This window comes from Diaporthe amygdali (assembly GCF_026229845.1).
Source record: "Diaporthe amygdali strain CAA958 chromosome Unknown NODE_2_length_3802984_cov_64_841326, whole genome shotgun sequence".
NCBI lineage: Eukaryota > Fungi > Ascomycota > Sordariomycetes > Diaporthales > Diaporthaceae > Diaporthe > Diaporthe amygdali.
In genome coordinates, this window is record NW_026517022.1 from 592,695 (window position 1) to 606,660 (window position 13,966).

The window sequence follows — 13,966 nt, forward strand, 5'->3', positions numbered from 1 at the left end:
GTTTCAATGCGGCTGCTTATATCTATACGTAAATCTTAGTTTCTACCGCGGCCTAGCCGGTGCTAAGAACAGAAACAAGGCTTAGCTAGAAACACTGATATCTTCGGATGAATGATTCGCTGGTAATACGCGTACGGAGAACAGCAGGAACAACCAAAAGTCAGACTCGATGCATTGTCAAGAGTCATACCGAGAGTCAAAAAGGAGAGAGAAAAAGAAATAAGAACACAGCTGTAGACTGATCATAGAGTTTTGAGACCTTCGGTCAAATCGGCAGAGTTTGCCACCATGACCCCCAAAAAGCACAGAAAGAAACTGAATTTAATGAAATTTTGTGCTATTATGTTTGCCATGTATGGGCGCAGAAAGGATGATTTTTTAAAGAATACAATCATGGAATGATAATAAGGTTCCGAAATAAATGCGACCACCTATAGATCTACTTGTTTGCTAGGGCTAGCAACTCTTTCTCTATTCTTCCAAGCGGATTGTACTCCGCCATGGCCTTGCTAAGCTCCTCACACCTCAATTTATATTTTTCATTCCCGAGCACTTCATTCACACCCTTCAGGACCTGCTCCGGGGTAGGGGAGCCGGTCCCTAGTGAAATACCCACACCGGCCCATGTTGCCCGGGCCGCAATCTCAGGCTTGTCCTCAGTTACTCCGGCCAAGACTGTCGGGACTGCATTTGCGATGCCATGCTGGAAGCCACCATAGCCACCATTCTGTACCCAAACGTCGGCATATGGTAGGATAGCGTCGTATAAAAGGAAGTCGGCCACACGAGCGTTACTAGGAAGCTCGGTGAGTCCGTGTTGTCCCAGTTTCAACACAGCACCCTTCTTCCCAAGAATAGCAACAGTAAGGATGTTGTTTTGGTCTTTCATCCCTGCGACTGTTGGTAATATCAAGTCGTTAAAATTATTCGCGAACGTCCCCTGGGACACCACGATAATTGACTTTTTCCGAGGATCGTCAGGAGACAAGGAAGCATTGGCAATGATATCCTGCCACCACTCCGGATATTGATAGTCTTTCGGGATGGCCTTCCTGCCCAGTCCGCCTGCAAACTGGATATGGGAGGGAAGATCGCTCCTGGGGAATTCGACCTGAGGGCCGCACATTTGCAGCACCTTGTCGTAAACACGAGGATGGTAAGTGATGTTGAAGCCCATATATTCAGTCCCTGGCTTTGGCACCCATTCCTCTTCTGCGCCCGCTTCGATCATATACCGCCTCATGGCTTTCAGCGCATTCTTCAGGACGAAGTTACGTATAAGCCCATGAAGCATTTGGTTCCTCGCCCTTCCAGACGGTGTCGAGTCCGGCGGCAGCCCGGTCCCGAACGGCCCAACATCGACACTCTCAAAAGTGAGTGGGACCACGTTGAGTCCTAGAACTGGCGGAACTTTGGACTCTGCGATTTTGGCATCTGAAACCAATCTTAGGGGCAGAATTCCCAGGATTGAGTTTTCGGCCAGAATCACCACCTCGTGGGCACCTGTGCGCCCTGTCCGTTCCCGTATGTGATCCACTGCTTTTCTGATGGACCTCGCCTGGGCTGGTATGTATGGCATAAAAATATGCTCCAGGTCGTATGCCAATGTCTCAAGGCCTGGCTCGAGTTGCAGTCTCTCGGGGAACTTGCCCTCGGGGCTGCCTGCCAGGGCAAGGTCGTACTGACACCAGTCACACTCCTTCTCCAAGGCAAGAAAATGGGCACCGATCGCTTCGATCTGCGGCTTGAAATAGGACGCTTGGAGGATAGTCACATCAAACCCACGAGAGATGAGATGCTGTGTTATGTGTAGGACTGGCATGAAGTGCCCGACTGCAGCCCCCGCTATGGCGAGGATAGCAGGCTTCTTTCCTTGTTCTTCAAGGTTTTCCATTTTCGGATTAATTTCAGGAAACCCGGTGAACTGTAAACTCGTTTGCAGTCAAAATGGGAGTTATTTCTGCGGCGATGAATCTTTTCGGCGGTTGTTCTCAGGTAAGTCAGTATAGCAAATATGTCATTGCAAAGGCAGTAGTGATACAGCATCAGGGACTCAAAATTTCAGTGTTGGTTCTACCTTGTATGGATTCACCGGTTAACAATTTTTTGAGTGGGAATCTGAGAGAATTGCAATTGTAAGGTATAAGCAACACTCGGAAGAGCCCCTCCACGGTATCCAATTAGTGGACTGGGTCACAACACGGAACGTCTATCTGTGGTATACGAGTCCTGGCCATTCGCTTCTCACCGCCAATTGCGTACTCTGACTCGATATTCTGATGTGATCTGACCTCTGGTGGTGCGCAGTGATGCCAACTGTCACCTCCCCTCCCCGACCTCATGGCGCCAGACGATAGTCCTGCCCCACAGGCCATTGTCTACATGGAGGTATTCCGGGCATAGAATCTTAGTAAGGGTTGAGCGCCTTGCAAGGCAAATGTGGATCAGGTCCGAAAGTCTAATACAAGAGTCCTAGTCGGTATGGCTGACTTACTAGTCTATTACCATCGCCATCGTACCAGGATGGCGTGGCTGAGTCTAAAGAGAGCAGTGGGCCCTTACTTCCCTGTGCAAATAAGTCTGCGGCTCTGCGGGGATCAACTGGCATGGTGTCAGAAGTCCATGCTGTATGCATCTATTGGGATTACACCAAGCTGTTTACAGGCCGAGAAGCCGCGCACTATAGCTTCCTGACTGACGCACGCGAACTTTAAATGGCTGTGGAGATTGTGGGCCACGGTCACATCTTACATGGGCCGACATTCACGCGCGGGCCGGACTCGACAATTTCCCGATGAACACTGTTTGTGCATGCATGTGTACATTGGCAGAATATACGACAAGGTGAGTCAGTTCCGACTGCCACAGCTTGGCAATGTGTAAATTCACAAGTGGTTCTCCGGCCGACCGAGGTTTCCCACCTCCGCCTCCCCCACCCCTTTAGCTTTAGAGGATTATATGTAAGAAGATGTACTCTGCCAGAGTATCCACTTTTGCAGAATATTGCATAGTCGTATAAATGAATACTTGCGTGTTTTCACAGCCAATCCCTTGTTAAGATTCTATAGTAAGCTCTACAAGATCGATTTGGCCTATGCAGCCCTACGAGAATCATTGTAGACAAGTTATGAACAATACATGTAGCAAAATCAACAGCGACATGGACTGTAGGCATGGTAAAGGATGGGCACTGTTCAATCAATGTTGAAATCACAAGTAGTATCGCGAATTTAATACACAACCCTCCTCAGCCTCACAACCGCATCCTTTGGCCGCCTCGTTAGTCCATCTCTTGCTGCATAACCAGAAAGAGCAGCTGGCACTGGCAAAAACTCGAAATGCCATATCAGCATCGTGAGAGAGTTGCGGAATTCAAATAGGCCGAGCCTTCTTCCAAAGCAACCTCTCTGCCCGAGCCCAAATGCGAGGAAAGGGCCGGAGTTGGGATCGTACACATACTCCTTCTCTCCTGTCTCATTGTTGATTGTCTCCTTCAACCAGCGCTCAGGGCGGAACTTAGACATGTCATCGGCCGCCCATTCGCCCGTTCTGGACCCATCCGATGATGGGTACCGCGATTTGCTGTCAATTCCCTCCACTGGAGGCGTCATCATGCTCGGGCCAAGAGTATGAGTAAAAACCACGGTGCCTTTTGGAATGTGAACACCAAGTATCTCTGTGTCCAACTCAGCGTCCCGTGCGAGGAAGGGTATAGGCGTGCCGAATCTGAGAACCTCGTCCATGACGGCGTCCAAGAACGGTATCTGTGTGTGGATAATCTCGTCGACCGTTGGTGGCCGTTTTTCCTTGAATGCGACCTCGTGTGCCTTGTGTAATGTATCCCGGAGCTTCTTCTGCAGCTCAGGATGGTTGGTTAGGTATTTCAGAGCCCATATCAGCGTGCTAGAACTGCTCTCATGGCCAGCCATGACGAAACCGAACACTTCCTCTATAATCACCGGTGTCACATACTCCGGTGATCGACCCTCTTTCGCAGCAAATTGCCTTACTCGACTGACGATCAGATCAACCGCACATCGCATCCATCCATCGTCATCACCTTGCCCCTGAAGTCTAGACACTGCCTTCTCGATCTCCCCAGTAACAAACCGGTCGCGAGCCGACCAGGCTTTGCGGATTTTGGCAGTCTTACTCAACCACCACCATGTGAAAGGTGGCACAACGCTGGACTGGAGCTTGTCCGTCATTTGCACCATCGTCAAGGTTGCGGCCAAGGCTTCGTGGACTTTCGCCTCCGGGAACTCAATAAGATGATCAGAATCGCCTTGTCTCAGTGCTGCAATCTCGTCTTTGGTAAGGCTGTTCAAAAGCTCGATTTGTGGCGTCAGGGCTCTCTCGGAGTAGCTGTTTCCATAGCTGAAAGCCACCACTGCGTCGAGCGCGAGATAATAAGCATCCAACTCCACGTTGAAAGGTCTGCCATCTGCAATTCTAGCCTTGGCTTCCCATAGCTCGATGATATTGTCAATTGCTTCGTAGACATGTGCCGCAGCAACATTGTGGATAAACGCAGGGGTCATCAGATCGCTCAATAGCTTTCTCTGAGCCCGCCACGCCGAGTTCGTCTTTTTCAGGATATGATGATGCACGCCGGCGCCGCCCAGAATGTCCCGAAAGATGCGAGATCGATCAAAGTCCTTCGGTCGGCTGAGCATCATGGCCTGTACCTCACGGAAGTCCGAGAGCAGCACGAATGGCTTCGCAAATGGCCGCACGAAGACCTGGCAGAAGGCGATGGACGATGTTTCTCGGTCTGCTGACGGAACCAGTCCATTGGCTCACCTGTTGCTGTTGCGTGTGCCGCTAGCGAAGGCATGTCTCCAAAGATGGACCTGGCTGCTTCTTTGTTGTACGGAATCCCGGGGATGGGTTTTGGTAAAAGGCGGACGTATAGCAGGTAGAGTGCTAGGAGGGCCGAGGCGAGGATGCCGACCAGAAGTGAAGGCGTCTCAAGCAAGAGACGTAGAGCAAACGGGCCTTCCATTGTGTGGGTTGTCTAATTGCCTGCAATGAGCTTTGGAATTGATCACTATCCTTTGTGCGATCTTAGACTTGATACTCTTTTGATGATGTTAATCAGTCAACACGGAATGGGAATCGCTAAGTACTGCGCAACAGATTTCCATACTGACACAGCACTGGGACTGCAGTTCCATATTCGTTTAATGCATTGAACTGCGTCTCCGCATACTTGACTTTGATAGCCGCCCTTCCTTCCTTGAGGACTAACGGCCTATAGCGAAAGATACTTCAAGGTCCGGACCTTGATTAGAGCCACGGCTCGTTTTTACATTAGTCAAGGAACTTTGCGCACCTTACCTTAGGTATCAATTGTCAAATGTAGCACAATCGCCTTGAGTTTCGCTACGAAGAGACCGACGTTGCCACTCTGGAGATACAGACCACTGATAGCAATAACCAAGGACCGTTATTGACATCGATGCCCCAACATCTGATTTGGGTGGGGCGACTACAACCTCAACGAAGGAAACGTCCCGGCTTGACCGCCTCCTGTACCTCTACTTACACCTGGGCTTGGTGTCGGGGCACGTCGCTCTCGTGATTATCGCTATGTCTTGTAGTACACTGTGCACACCAAGACAATAGGCCCCACAAGCGCATTGTGGGGGTGATGCGTGAAAATGAAACAAGGGTCCAACTTACAAGTCGAGAATCCAGGGATTTCCGCTCGCAATGGCAAACCTTATTCTGACTTCAATTTTGAGTCAGACACTGCGTCCACATATATCTACACCGACATTACATACTGCATAGTAGAGAGAACCTCATGCAAATAGCGAGTTGTGGATATCTAGTCCTATTGCGGATCCAGAGCTGGACCACTTTAGAGTTTGGAGACTCTGCAGCTGACCCTGAATTCCGCCTTATTATGACTCAGGCGTTAGCAGTTTGCATTTTCAGGAGGTTCCATATTCCGCGCGGAGTAATTGTCGCATGCACAGTATTTGCATATCCTATGCGCCAAACGAAACCAGGTACAGCTCATGTCACAGAAGCGAATTTTGAATTAAGAGGTATCGTGCTTTGGGAGTTGCAAACACTCAGCGCAATGAGGAACGGGGTAGGAGGGGTTCCACCAAATTAGACAGAAAGTGAACCATGGCTACCATTTAACTCCATGATCAAATGTGCTGAGCTTCATTTGGTAATACTCCCAAAATGGAGTTGCCCTATAGCCTCAAAGCGGTTCTCGATGCGTACTTATGTGATTTCTCATCGTTTGGGACCGATTGTGGTGTAGAATAGTTCTCAGATTCTATTCCCTAAGTTTATATATCACTAAAAATTGAGAATCAAGTGCTAGCTCGAAATAAGACTTCTTCAAGATAGACTTGACACCACGGCCAATGACTTTCCCATTTTCTTAAGACCTGGCTCGTACAGGAGCCATGCAGAATTGTTTCTTTCGCACGCCTTGGCTTTTCAAGCTCTTTTCAAGCGCACATAACAGAAGTCCGGCCTGTTGGTCAAATTATCATGCGCCTTGTACGATGATAGCTCGTCTCCACAAGGAAGCAACTCGAATCGCCACACTATGAGCGATACTAGCAACTTGAGAGTCACATAAGCCAGCCTTCTTCCAAAACAACCTCGTGGACCGAGGCTGAAAGCCATCATAGGCCCTGCCGTAGGATTGAATGCCATGCCGTCGAAGTTGGGCGTTCCTTTCTCAGCTGGGATCAACCACCTCTCTGGTACAAATGCCGCCATCTGCCCATCCTCAGCCCATTCACCAACCCTTCCTTTCGCTTCCCGGCACTCATCCGTCCGTAAGCTCTCAGAGATGGGCAGTTTTGGTGTGAACATGGATGGCCCATTCGCAAGCATGAAGACTTGTGTGCCCTTGGGAATATGACATCCGAGGATCTGTGTGTCCACAACCGCCTGCCGCACTAGACCAGGTACAGGCTGGGCTACTCGAAGCATCTCTTCGATGACCGCGTCGAGATATGGCATGGGTGTACGGATGATCTCATCAACTGTAGGCAGTCGATCCTCGGCAACAGCTGCAGGCATTGCTTCACGGAGTTGTCTGCGAAGGTTCGCCTGTATTAACGGGTTATCTGCCAGGCGCTTGACTCCCCAGCAGACCGTTGTCGAAGACGTATCGTGTCCAGCCGAGATGAAGGTAAGTACCTCGTCGTAGACCATCCTACGATGGAATTCAGGCTGTCGCCCTTCCTTCTCCGCGATACTTGCCTCCTTCAACAGTATGTGATCCAATGCGGAGATCATGGCTGACGCCTCAAGCTTGCCACTTCTGAGACGCTCAACAGATTCATCGATCTCCTTTCTGAAGACAGCGTCCTTCCTTGCAATCGCGCTTTTGACGCTCTCCCGCCTCAACATGAACCACCACCTTACTCTTGGCGATACCGAGGCCAGAACTTTTTCGTATATAATACTCAAGTCGCGAATTGCCTCCACGAAAACATCAGTGATAGGCGATTTGGGAAATACGACAGGCTTCCCTTTCTCAAGTGGTACGTCCGTCTCCTTCATCTGTGAGTAGAAGGCGATCCTAGACTTCGTAGCGTTATGCTCGAACTTGTCACTAAAAGTGAAGCTGGTAACGGCATCTAGAGCACTGTAATATACATCATCGATGGCTTCAAACGGCTGGCCTCGAGCCAGTCGCATTTTCTCTTCCCACAGGGTAAGGTGCTTGCACAGATTTGCGTACAAGTTCGGTGCAGCCACATTGAAGAGGAATCCAGGGCTCATCAGGTCGCCGAGGATCTTTCGATGATATCTGAACTTGGCATCGGATTTGAACATTATATGTCCCTCGGGAGTGAGTGCGCCCATGGTCTCTTCGAAAAAGTCCGCTCGGTCGAACTCTTTATGACGATGGACGAGAATATCATGAGCCTCCCTGTAATCGGCAACAATAACGTGAGGACGGCCGAGAGGCGACTGTAATTTTGTCAGTATTTTCTTTTCCGTTCCGGGTGTTTGCCACAAATACGAGACATCAGGCGCTTTATTAGGCCCATTCGGAATTTGTTCAAGATGGCAGAATGCTTGTATTTATTTCAACTCACCATGAAGACTTGAATAAGCGGCGATTGAAACTTGTGGACTTCATTCGTAAGCCACTCCCAGAAAAGGCCAGTTTCTTTATGGAATTTCCCCATTTCGGGAAGGTCTCCCAGAACTCGTTTTGCCGCATGTTTATTGTAAGGAATTCCTGACAACGGTTTCGGCAATGCCAGTCGATGAAGGAACAAAAACAACAGGCTCCCTAGGCAGATGGTGGCAAGAAGCCACGGTGTAGAGAGAGTATTCAATAGGAATGGCATGGTGCAGAGATTACTTGAATACCGAATGGTGGCGAGGAGCAAATGCAGCTGGCTCGATGTGATGTATGACGAGCCGATGATATTTCTGCGGAAAATAATATGAGACTTGGCTATCTTCAAGAGTGATTGGGGTAGGAAAACTCTAATTGGGACGTTTCTAGATTGGGTTTCCTTCGAAGAGGGTTCTGGGACACACTAAAGGGAATGGGAACACACGGTACCCACTGAATCGAATAGAGTGTTGACCCGAACTTGATCGGGGATATGTCGTTATCATGCATATCTATACTCTGTAAATGCAAACCACACAGTATCCCTTTCAACCAAGCATTTTGACCCTGCTTCGACTGGGCAATGAACCACCATTACGACAGAATCATCTGAAAATCCTCGTGGCTCTACCAACAGCACATCCCACACGCTGGAAGTATGTATTCCCACAACAGCAGCCAGTCAACCATTCATGCCGGCGAGACTTTGCAAAATGCCGTGTCTCACGCACTCGCTTCTCAATGGCGGCTCTTATCCATAATCTCAATTCTGGTATTTGCATTGTATATTTTGAGGTTCTGGATACAAGAGAATGGGGCGAATGAGATCATTGCCTTGGAGCATTCACATCTAGAGCCCATTCCAGGACCGAAGCGTGAGTATCACAACGCAACACAAAACCACTCAGGCTGACCAGGGTCACATTCATTATAGCTCTTCCTATTCTGGGAAACGCCCTCATTCTAGACATCAATGACCTCGTGGGATCCATCTTGAAAATTGCTTACCATTACCGTATGTGTCTGTGTCTATCCTCTGCAAGTGTGCCATGTTCTTCTAATACACTTGCAGGCCCTATATTCTCACTCACCCTATTGGGAAAACGGGAGGTCTTCGTCAGCAGCCCGGAGCTTTGCCGCGAGCTCTGTGACGAGCGAAGATTCCATAAACTCGTTACCAAAGGCTTAGAGCGGCTACGACCAGTGACTGGCGATGGACTCTTCACAGCATCCGACGGAAATCACGCTTGGGGAGTTGCACATCGTCTTCTCATGCCTCATTTTGGAACTTTCCAGATCAGAGATATGTTCGATGACATGATTGATATTGCGCAGCAGCTTTGTATGAAATGGGCTCGGATGGAGCCGTGGTCCACGCTCGACTTACAATCCGATTTCACGCGACTCACCCTGGATACTGTTGCATTGACATGCCTAGATTATCGATTCAACAGCTTTTATCGCCATGATAGTCTGCACCCTTTCGTGCAAAACGTGGATTTGGTACTCGCCGAAGCGGCGACGAGGGCCACACTACCAGACTGGGTAATATCCCTTCGCTATAGCAAGCAACGAGAGTTTGAAAGGTCGACAAAATATTTGTTCGAAACGTGTCAAGGAATGATTGACGCTCGTCGGGCTCAAGGAGAGGGGAACTGTAGGAAAGATGTCCTGAGCGCACTGGTTTTCGGCAGAGACCCCAAAACCGGAGATCAACTGAGTGATGAGAATATCATACACAACATACTCACTTTTCTAAGCGCCGGCCACGAGACGACATCAGCCACGTTGACTCTTGTCTGCTACTATTTGTGTGAACATCCCGAAGCACTCGCTAAAGCTCGTGCAGAGGTTGATGCTGTCCTTGATACGCAATCCCTCACTGTTCAACACATGCAGAAGCTCCCATATCTCGAGGCTGTCCTCCGGGAAACAATGCGTCTAGCACCCACAGCACCAGCATTCTTTGTCACAGCTTACAAGGATGAAACCCTCGGTGGCGGCAAGTACCTTGTCCATAAGGGTGAGAGCTTGTGCATCGCCCTGGAGGTGTTGCAGCGAGATGAGAGATTCTACGGGTCCGATGCAACTGAGTTTCGTCCGGAGAGAATGCTGAATGAAGAGTTTGAGAAGCTGGACGAGTATGCATTCAGTGAGTCAACAATATTCAAATCATACAATGGCTTCCAACCACTAATCATAGGGATTGAGTGACTGTATGGGGCGCGGTCCCGATACAGCACCCTCAATCTCGCATTGTGCAGAACCATTTGGAAACGGGCTGAGAGGCTGCATTGGAAAAACATTTGTATGGCAAGAGTCATTGATTGTAAGGAAAACTGTTTTCGAAATCAAATCAAAAGAAGGAAAAGCCTCGGGAACTGACCGAATATCGAACAGATACTTGCCATGCTCATTCAGAATTTCGATATCCGAAAGACCGATCCATCATACAAATTAAAGCTACGTTCAGATCTCTCAGTCAAGCCTGATGGTTTCTCCATGCAGGCAAAGCGTCGAGAAGGACTGACCGCCACAGACATCAGCCGAAGGCTGAGTGGTGCATGGCAGGCCAGCGCACTTGATGCCAATAAATCTCCGCAATGGGGTTCAATTAACTGGCAAAATGAGGCCTTGACAGGACAGCTAGTCACAATTTTGCATGGCTCAAATACAGGGACATGTGAGGCACTCGCTTTACAGTTGGCTGCTGCTGCCACTGCCCAGGGCTTCGCGCCCCATGTTGTAGACAACATGAACTCGGCTCCCCATCGGATTGCTGCTTTGGCAGAAGGGCCAATAATCATGATTGTCGCGTCTTACAATGGCCTACCAGCAGACAACACTGTTGAGATGATTCATTTTCTTGAAGAACAGATATCATGCGGCTCTCAAAGCAAGCTCAAGGGTGTCAACTTCGCGGTATTTGGATGTGGTGAGTGCTCGGCGGGCGGGAAGCAATGACTAGCTTGTGATCCTTTACCTCTGTTATGCTTGGAAGACCATGAGGTTCCAAAGCTGACACATTTCATTTTGCTACAAAATAGGCCACCGAGATTGGAAAGAAACTTATCAAAAAGTTCCATTGCAAGTCGAGGACCTTATGCTGAAAGCAGGCGCCTCGAGAATCACACAGATGGGAGTCACAGACGCCGCGTCTAGCGATCTGTTCTCGGATCTTGAGAGTTGGAGCGGCAATTGCCTGTTCCCAGCTCTCTGTACAAGCTACAATGTCAGGCCAGACAATGTCAACCGACTTTCCATCGACGGTAAAAGCAATATGGTAGCGCCACCAGACGCAATCGCGGTCACCACGGGTTTGCCAGCCCACGTCATGCAACGAACTGGTTTCGTCCCAGCAATCGTTACAGAACGACAGCAGATGTCCTCTTCTCAATTGCCTTCAGATGTGCCATCAAAACATCATATCGAGCTACGCCTTGCAAAAGGGGATAAGCTGATTTATGCGCCTGGCGACCATGTCTTGGTGCTACCTCGAAACGACCCTGCGTTGGTGGCCCGAGTTCTTGGCCGCTTTGAGCTCGCCTGGGATACGATTGTGACCATCAACTTCGCCAGAAGGTTAGGTCTAAAAGGGAAGACCGAGATGACTGCCTCAGAACTTTTCGCGGTGTACGTGGATCTGGGCCAGCGATTGACACCAAGAGCAAGTGTAACCCATGCTCATAGCCAATTATGGCACATGCTAACTGACTTGTAGCATATAAACACGCTCTCAAGCCTTGCTGAGGATCCCGCTCACAGTGCGATATTGGCTTCCCTGCTCGCTGATGTCAAAAAACCAGAATCTCACACGCTGCCTCTGCTGGACGCCTTAGATATTCTACCCAATTTTCCTCTTTCTTTATCTGTCTTCCTCAACATGCTCTCGCCCATGCGCCCAAGAACATACTCAGCCTCGAGTTCGCCAAGTTTCAGACCAGGACATATTACACTCACACTTTCAGTGTCCATCAGAGGCACTGCGTCAAATTATTTAGCAGGGACCCAGCCAGGACATGTTCTATACATTCGTGTCCAACCGAATCCTAGCCTCAGACCCCTGATCAATAGGCTCCAAGAGCACACGTTTGGTCAATCACCAGTCATCATGATCTGTGTGGGCTCAGGGCTCGCTATATTCAGAGGTCTTATTCAAGAAAGAACTCTCGCTGTGAAAAGAGGAGCATCGTCCAACTTGACCTCGAGCAGTGTTCCAATATGGCATCTCTTCTACGGCTGTCGAGGGCAAGATTTGGACGAGATGTATTCTTCCGACCTGCTGGAAGCAGAGGCCTTGGGATTCATGACCGTGAATCGATCCTACAGCCGCCATTCTAAGGAAGATACAAAGTACCCAAGATACATCACTGAGTCCTTGAAATCCCGGCTCAGCGAGATTGTCAATTTGTGGAACGCGAATGCAGTGGTATATGTCTGTGCAGGCAAAGCAGTGGCAGATTCGGTGTTCGCTATCCTGGGGCCTGAGCTTCTACATGCAGATAAGGAGAATGGTAACATTGAGCTTGAGGATGAGAGCCTGGGCAGTTGGAGACAGAAGCTTGGCTTAAAAGGAGATTCCCGGTGGAGGGGAAGATATGTCGAAGAGATTTTCAATTAGGTCATACAATTGTATTGCAGCCTTTGTACCACAAATTCATTTCCGCAATTGAGGGCTGAATAGAGTTTCTCATGATGAGCTGCATGCCAGGTCGTCAATTACAGCATCTCAGACCGTTCTATGAAAAATAATAGTAAATCAGAGCATTCAATTTCATTGAACTCCATCAGTCAATTCGCTGTACCTAAAGTTTTGGCCCTCTTGCCTCGAACAACAATATTGTTCCCACCACACGCCATTGTACATCTACAAATACATCTTCCAGGGGTCTGATTATCTCCATCACATCATCCTGAGCGTTATCGAACATACCCAGAGCATTGTGCCAAAACATGATAAAGCGGCCCATCAATGAGTGTCTCACACCCTTTCCCAGAATTGTCACACCTGCCAGCACCCCATTTTTGGGCTCAACGTGTTGTGCGAGAGAGCACAACGCGGCAGCTTTCCGGGATGGTGGACCAGGAAGGCAGTGCAGAAGCATGGTCGTGAATATATGGGTGAAACGAGATTGCGTGGGCGGTAAAAGTGTGTGTATGGAGTTTGACCTGATATCGCTGCTTGCTGGCGCTAGAAAATCGCCACAAACAGTGCGCACCTCCACGCCCGGATGTGCTGCGCGGCATCTCGCAGAAGCTGTCTCGAGGCAGGCGGGGTTGAGATCGAACAAAGTGACAGACGTATCCTCGGAAAGCGGGTCTGTATTGGCTACGAAGTAACCTGTTCCTACGCCGATATCGAGGATCCTAATGTTGTTCGACCGGGGGTCCAGTCCAGATTCTGGCTGTTGCAGCAATTTTTGATAAAGGTGTTCGATGATTGCTGCGGGACAACGCCAGACATAAGTGCAGTATAATCCAAGAACAAGCCGATCATAGACTATGTTGAGGAATACAGGACTGTAAACAGCAGCTCCAGCTGCTGTTGGCTTGTTGTTGATATCCGCAAGTCGATGCCCTAAGACAGCACTCAAGAATGAACTGAAGAAAGACGCCATGATCAAATTGAACTGATCTGGTACGCGAGAATGTTTGGCTGTCACAATATTACAGTCTTGTCAAGCCACTGAAGGTCGAATGGTGAAATCAATCGGATCTTGATGGACAACATGGGCTACCAAAGGATGAGCACTTCTAGGACAAAGATGATTTTGCCTCACTGGAGCAATGTTGGGCTGGAAGATTCCACTTCCTTGCACTAATTGCACGATCCGGGGCTCGCATGCAATA

The 13,966-nt window shown here is 49.2% G+C and overlaps 5 protein-coding genes across 5 annotated transcripts; 1 reads left to right on the forward strand and 4 right to left on the reverse strand.

Moving 5' to 3' along the window:
* Positions 1-439: 439 nt before the first annotated feature.
* Positions 440-1,894, reverse strand: J7T55_011536 (MGT family Glycosyltransferase; the record flags this gene model as incomplete). Its single annotated transcript, XM_053135556.1, has 1 exon — positions 440-1,894. One exon carries the CDS (start codon positions 1,892-1,894, stop codon positions 440-442), a length of 1,455 nt encoding a protein of 484 aa, XP_052999343.1.
* A 1,336-nt stretch (positions 1,895-3,230) lies between these two features.
* Positions 3,231-5,005, reverse strand: J7T55_011537 (Cytochrome P450; the record flags this gene model as incomplete). The annotated part of the gene is made up of 3 exons (XM_053135567.1): positions 3,231-4,742; positions 4,804-4,824; positions 4,910-5,005. 3 exons carry the CDS (start codon positions 5,003-5,005, stop codon positions 3,231-3,233), a joined length of 1,629 nt encoding a protein of 542 aa, XP_052999344.1.
* A 1,460-nt stretch (positions 5,006-6,465) lies between these two features.
* J7T55_011538 (Cytochrome P450 monooxygenase) lies at positions 6,466-8,180 on the reverse strand (the record flags this gene model as incomplete). The annotated part of the gene is made up of 3 exons (XM_053135577.1): positions 6,466-6,575; positions 6,633-7,959; positions 8,088-8,180. The coding sequence occupies 3 exons, from the start codon at positions 8,178-8,180 to the stop codon at positions 6,466-6,468; spliced, it is 1,530 nt and encodes a 509-aa protein (XP_052999345.1).
* A 594-nt stretch (positions 8,181-8,774) lies between these two features.
* J7T55_011539 (NADPH cytochrome P450) lies at positions 8,775-12,737 on the forward strand (the record flags this gene model as incomplete). Its single annotated transcript, XM_053135588.1, has 7 exons — positions 8,775-8,991; positions 9,051-9,131; positions 9,189-10,268; positions 10,381-10,445; positions 10,517-11,051; positions 11,164-11,749; positions 12,191-12,737. 7 exons carry the CDS (start codon positions 8,775-8,777, stop codon positions 12,735-12,737), a joined length of 3,111 nt encoding a protein of 1,036 aa, XP_052999346.1.
* Positions 12,738-12,921: 184 nt separating this feature from the next.
* J7T55_011540 (methyltransferase domain-containing protein) lies at positions 12,922-13,734 on the reverse strand (the record flags this gene model as incomplete). Its single annotated transcript, XM_053135599.1, has 1 exon — positions 12,922-13,734. One exon carries the CDS (start codon positions 13,732-13,734, stop codon positions 12,922-12,924), a length of 813 nt encoding a protein of 270 aa, XP_052999347.1.
* Between the last annotated feature and the right edge of the window lie 232 nt (positions 13,735-13,966).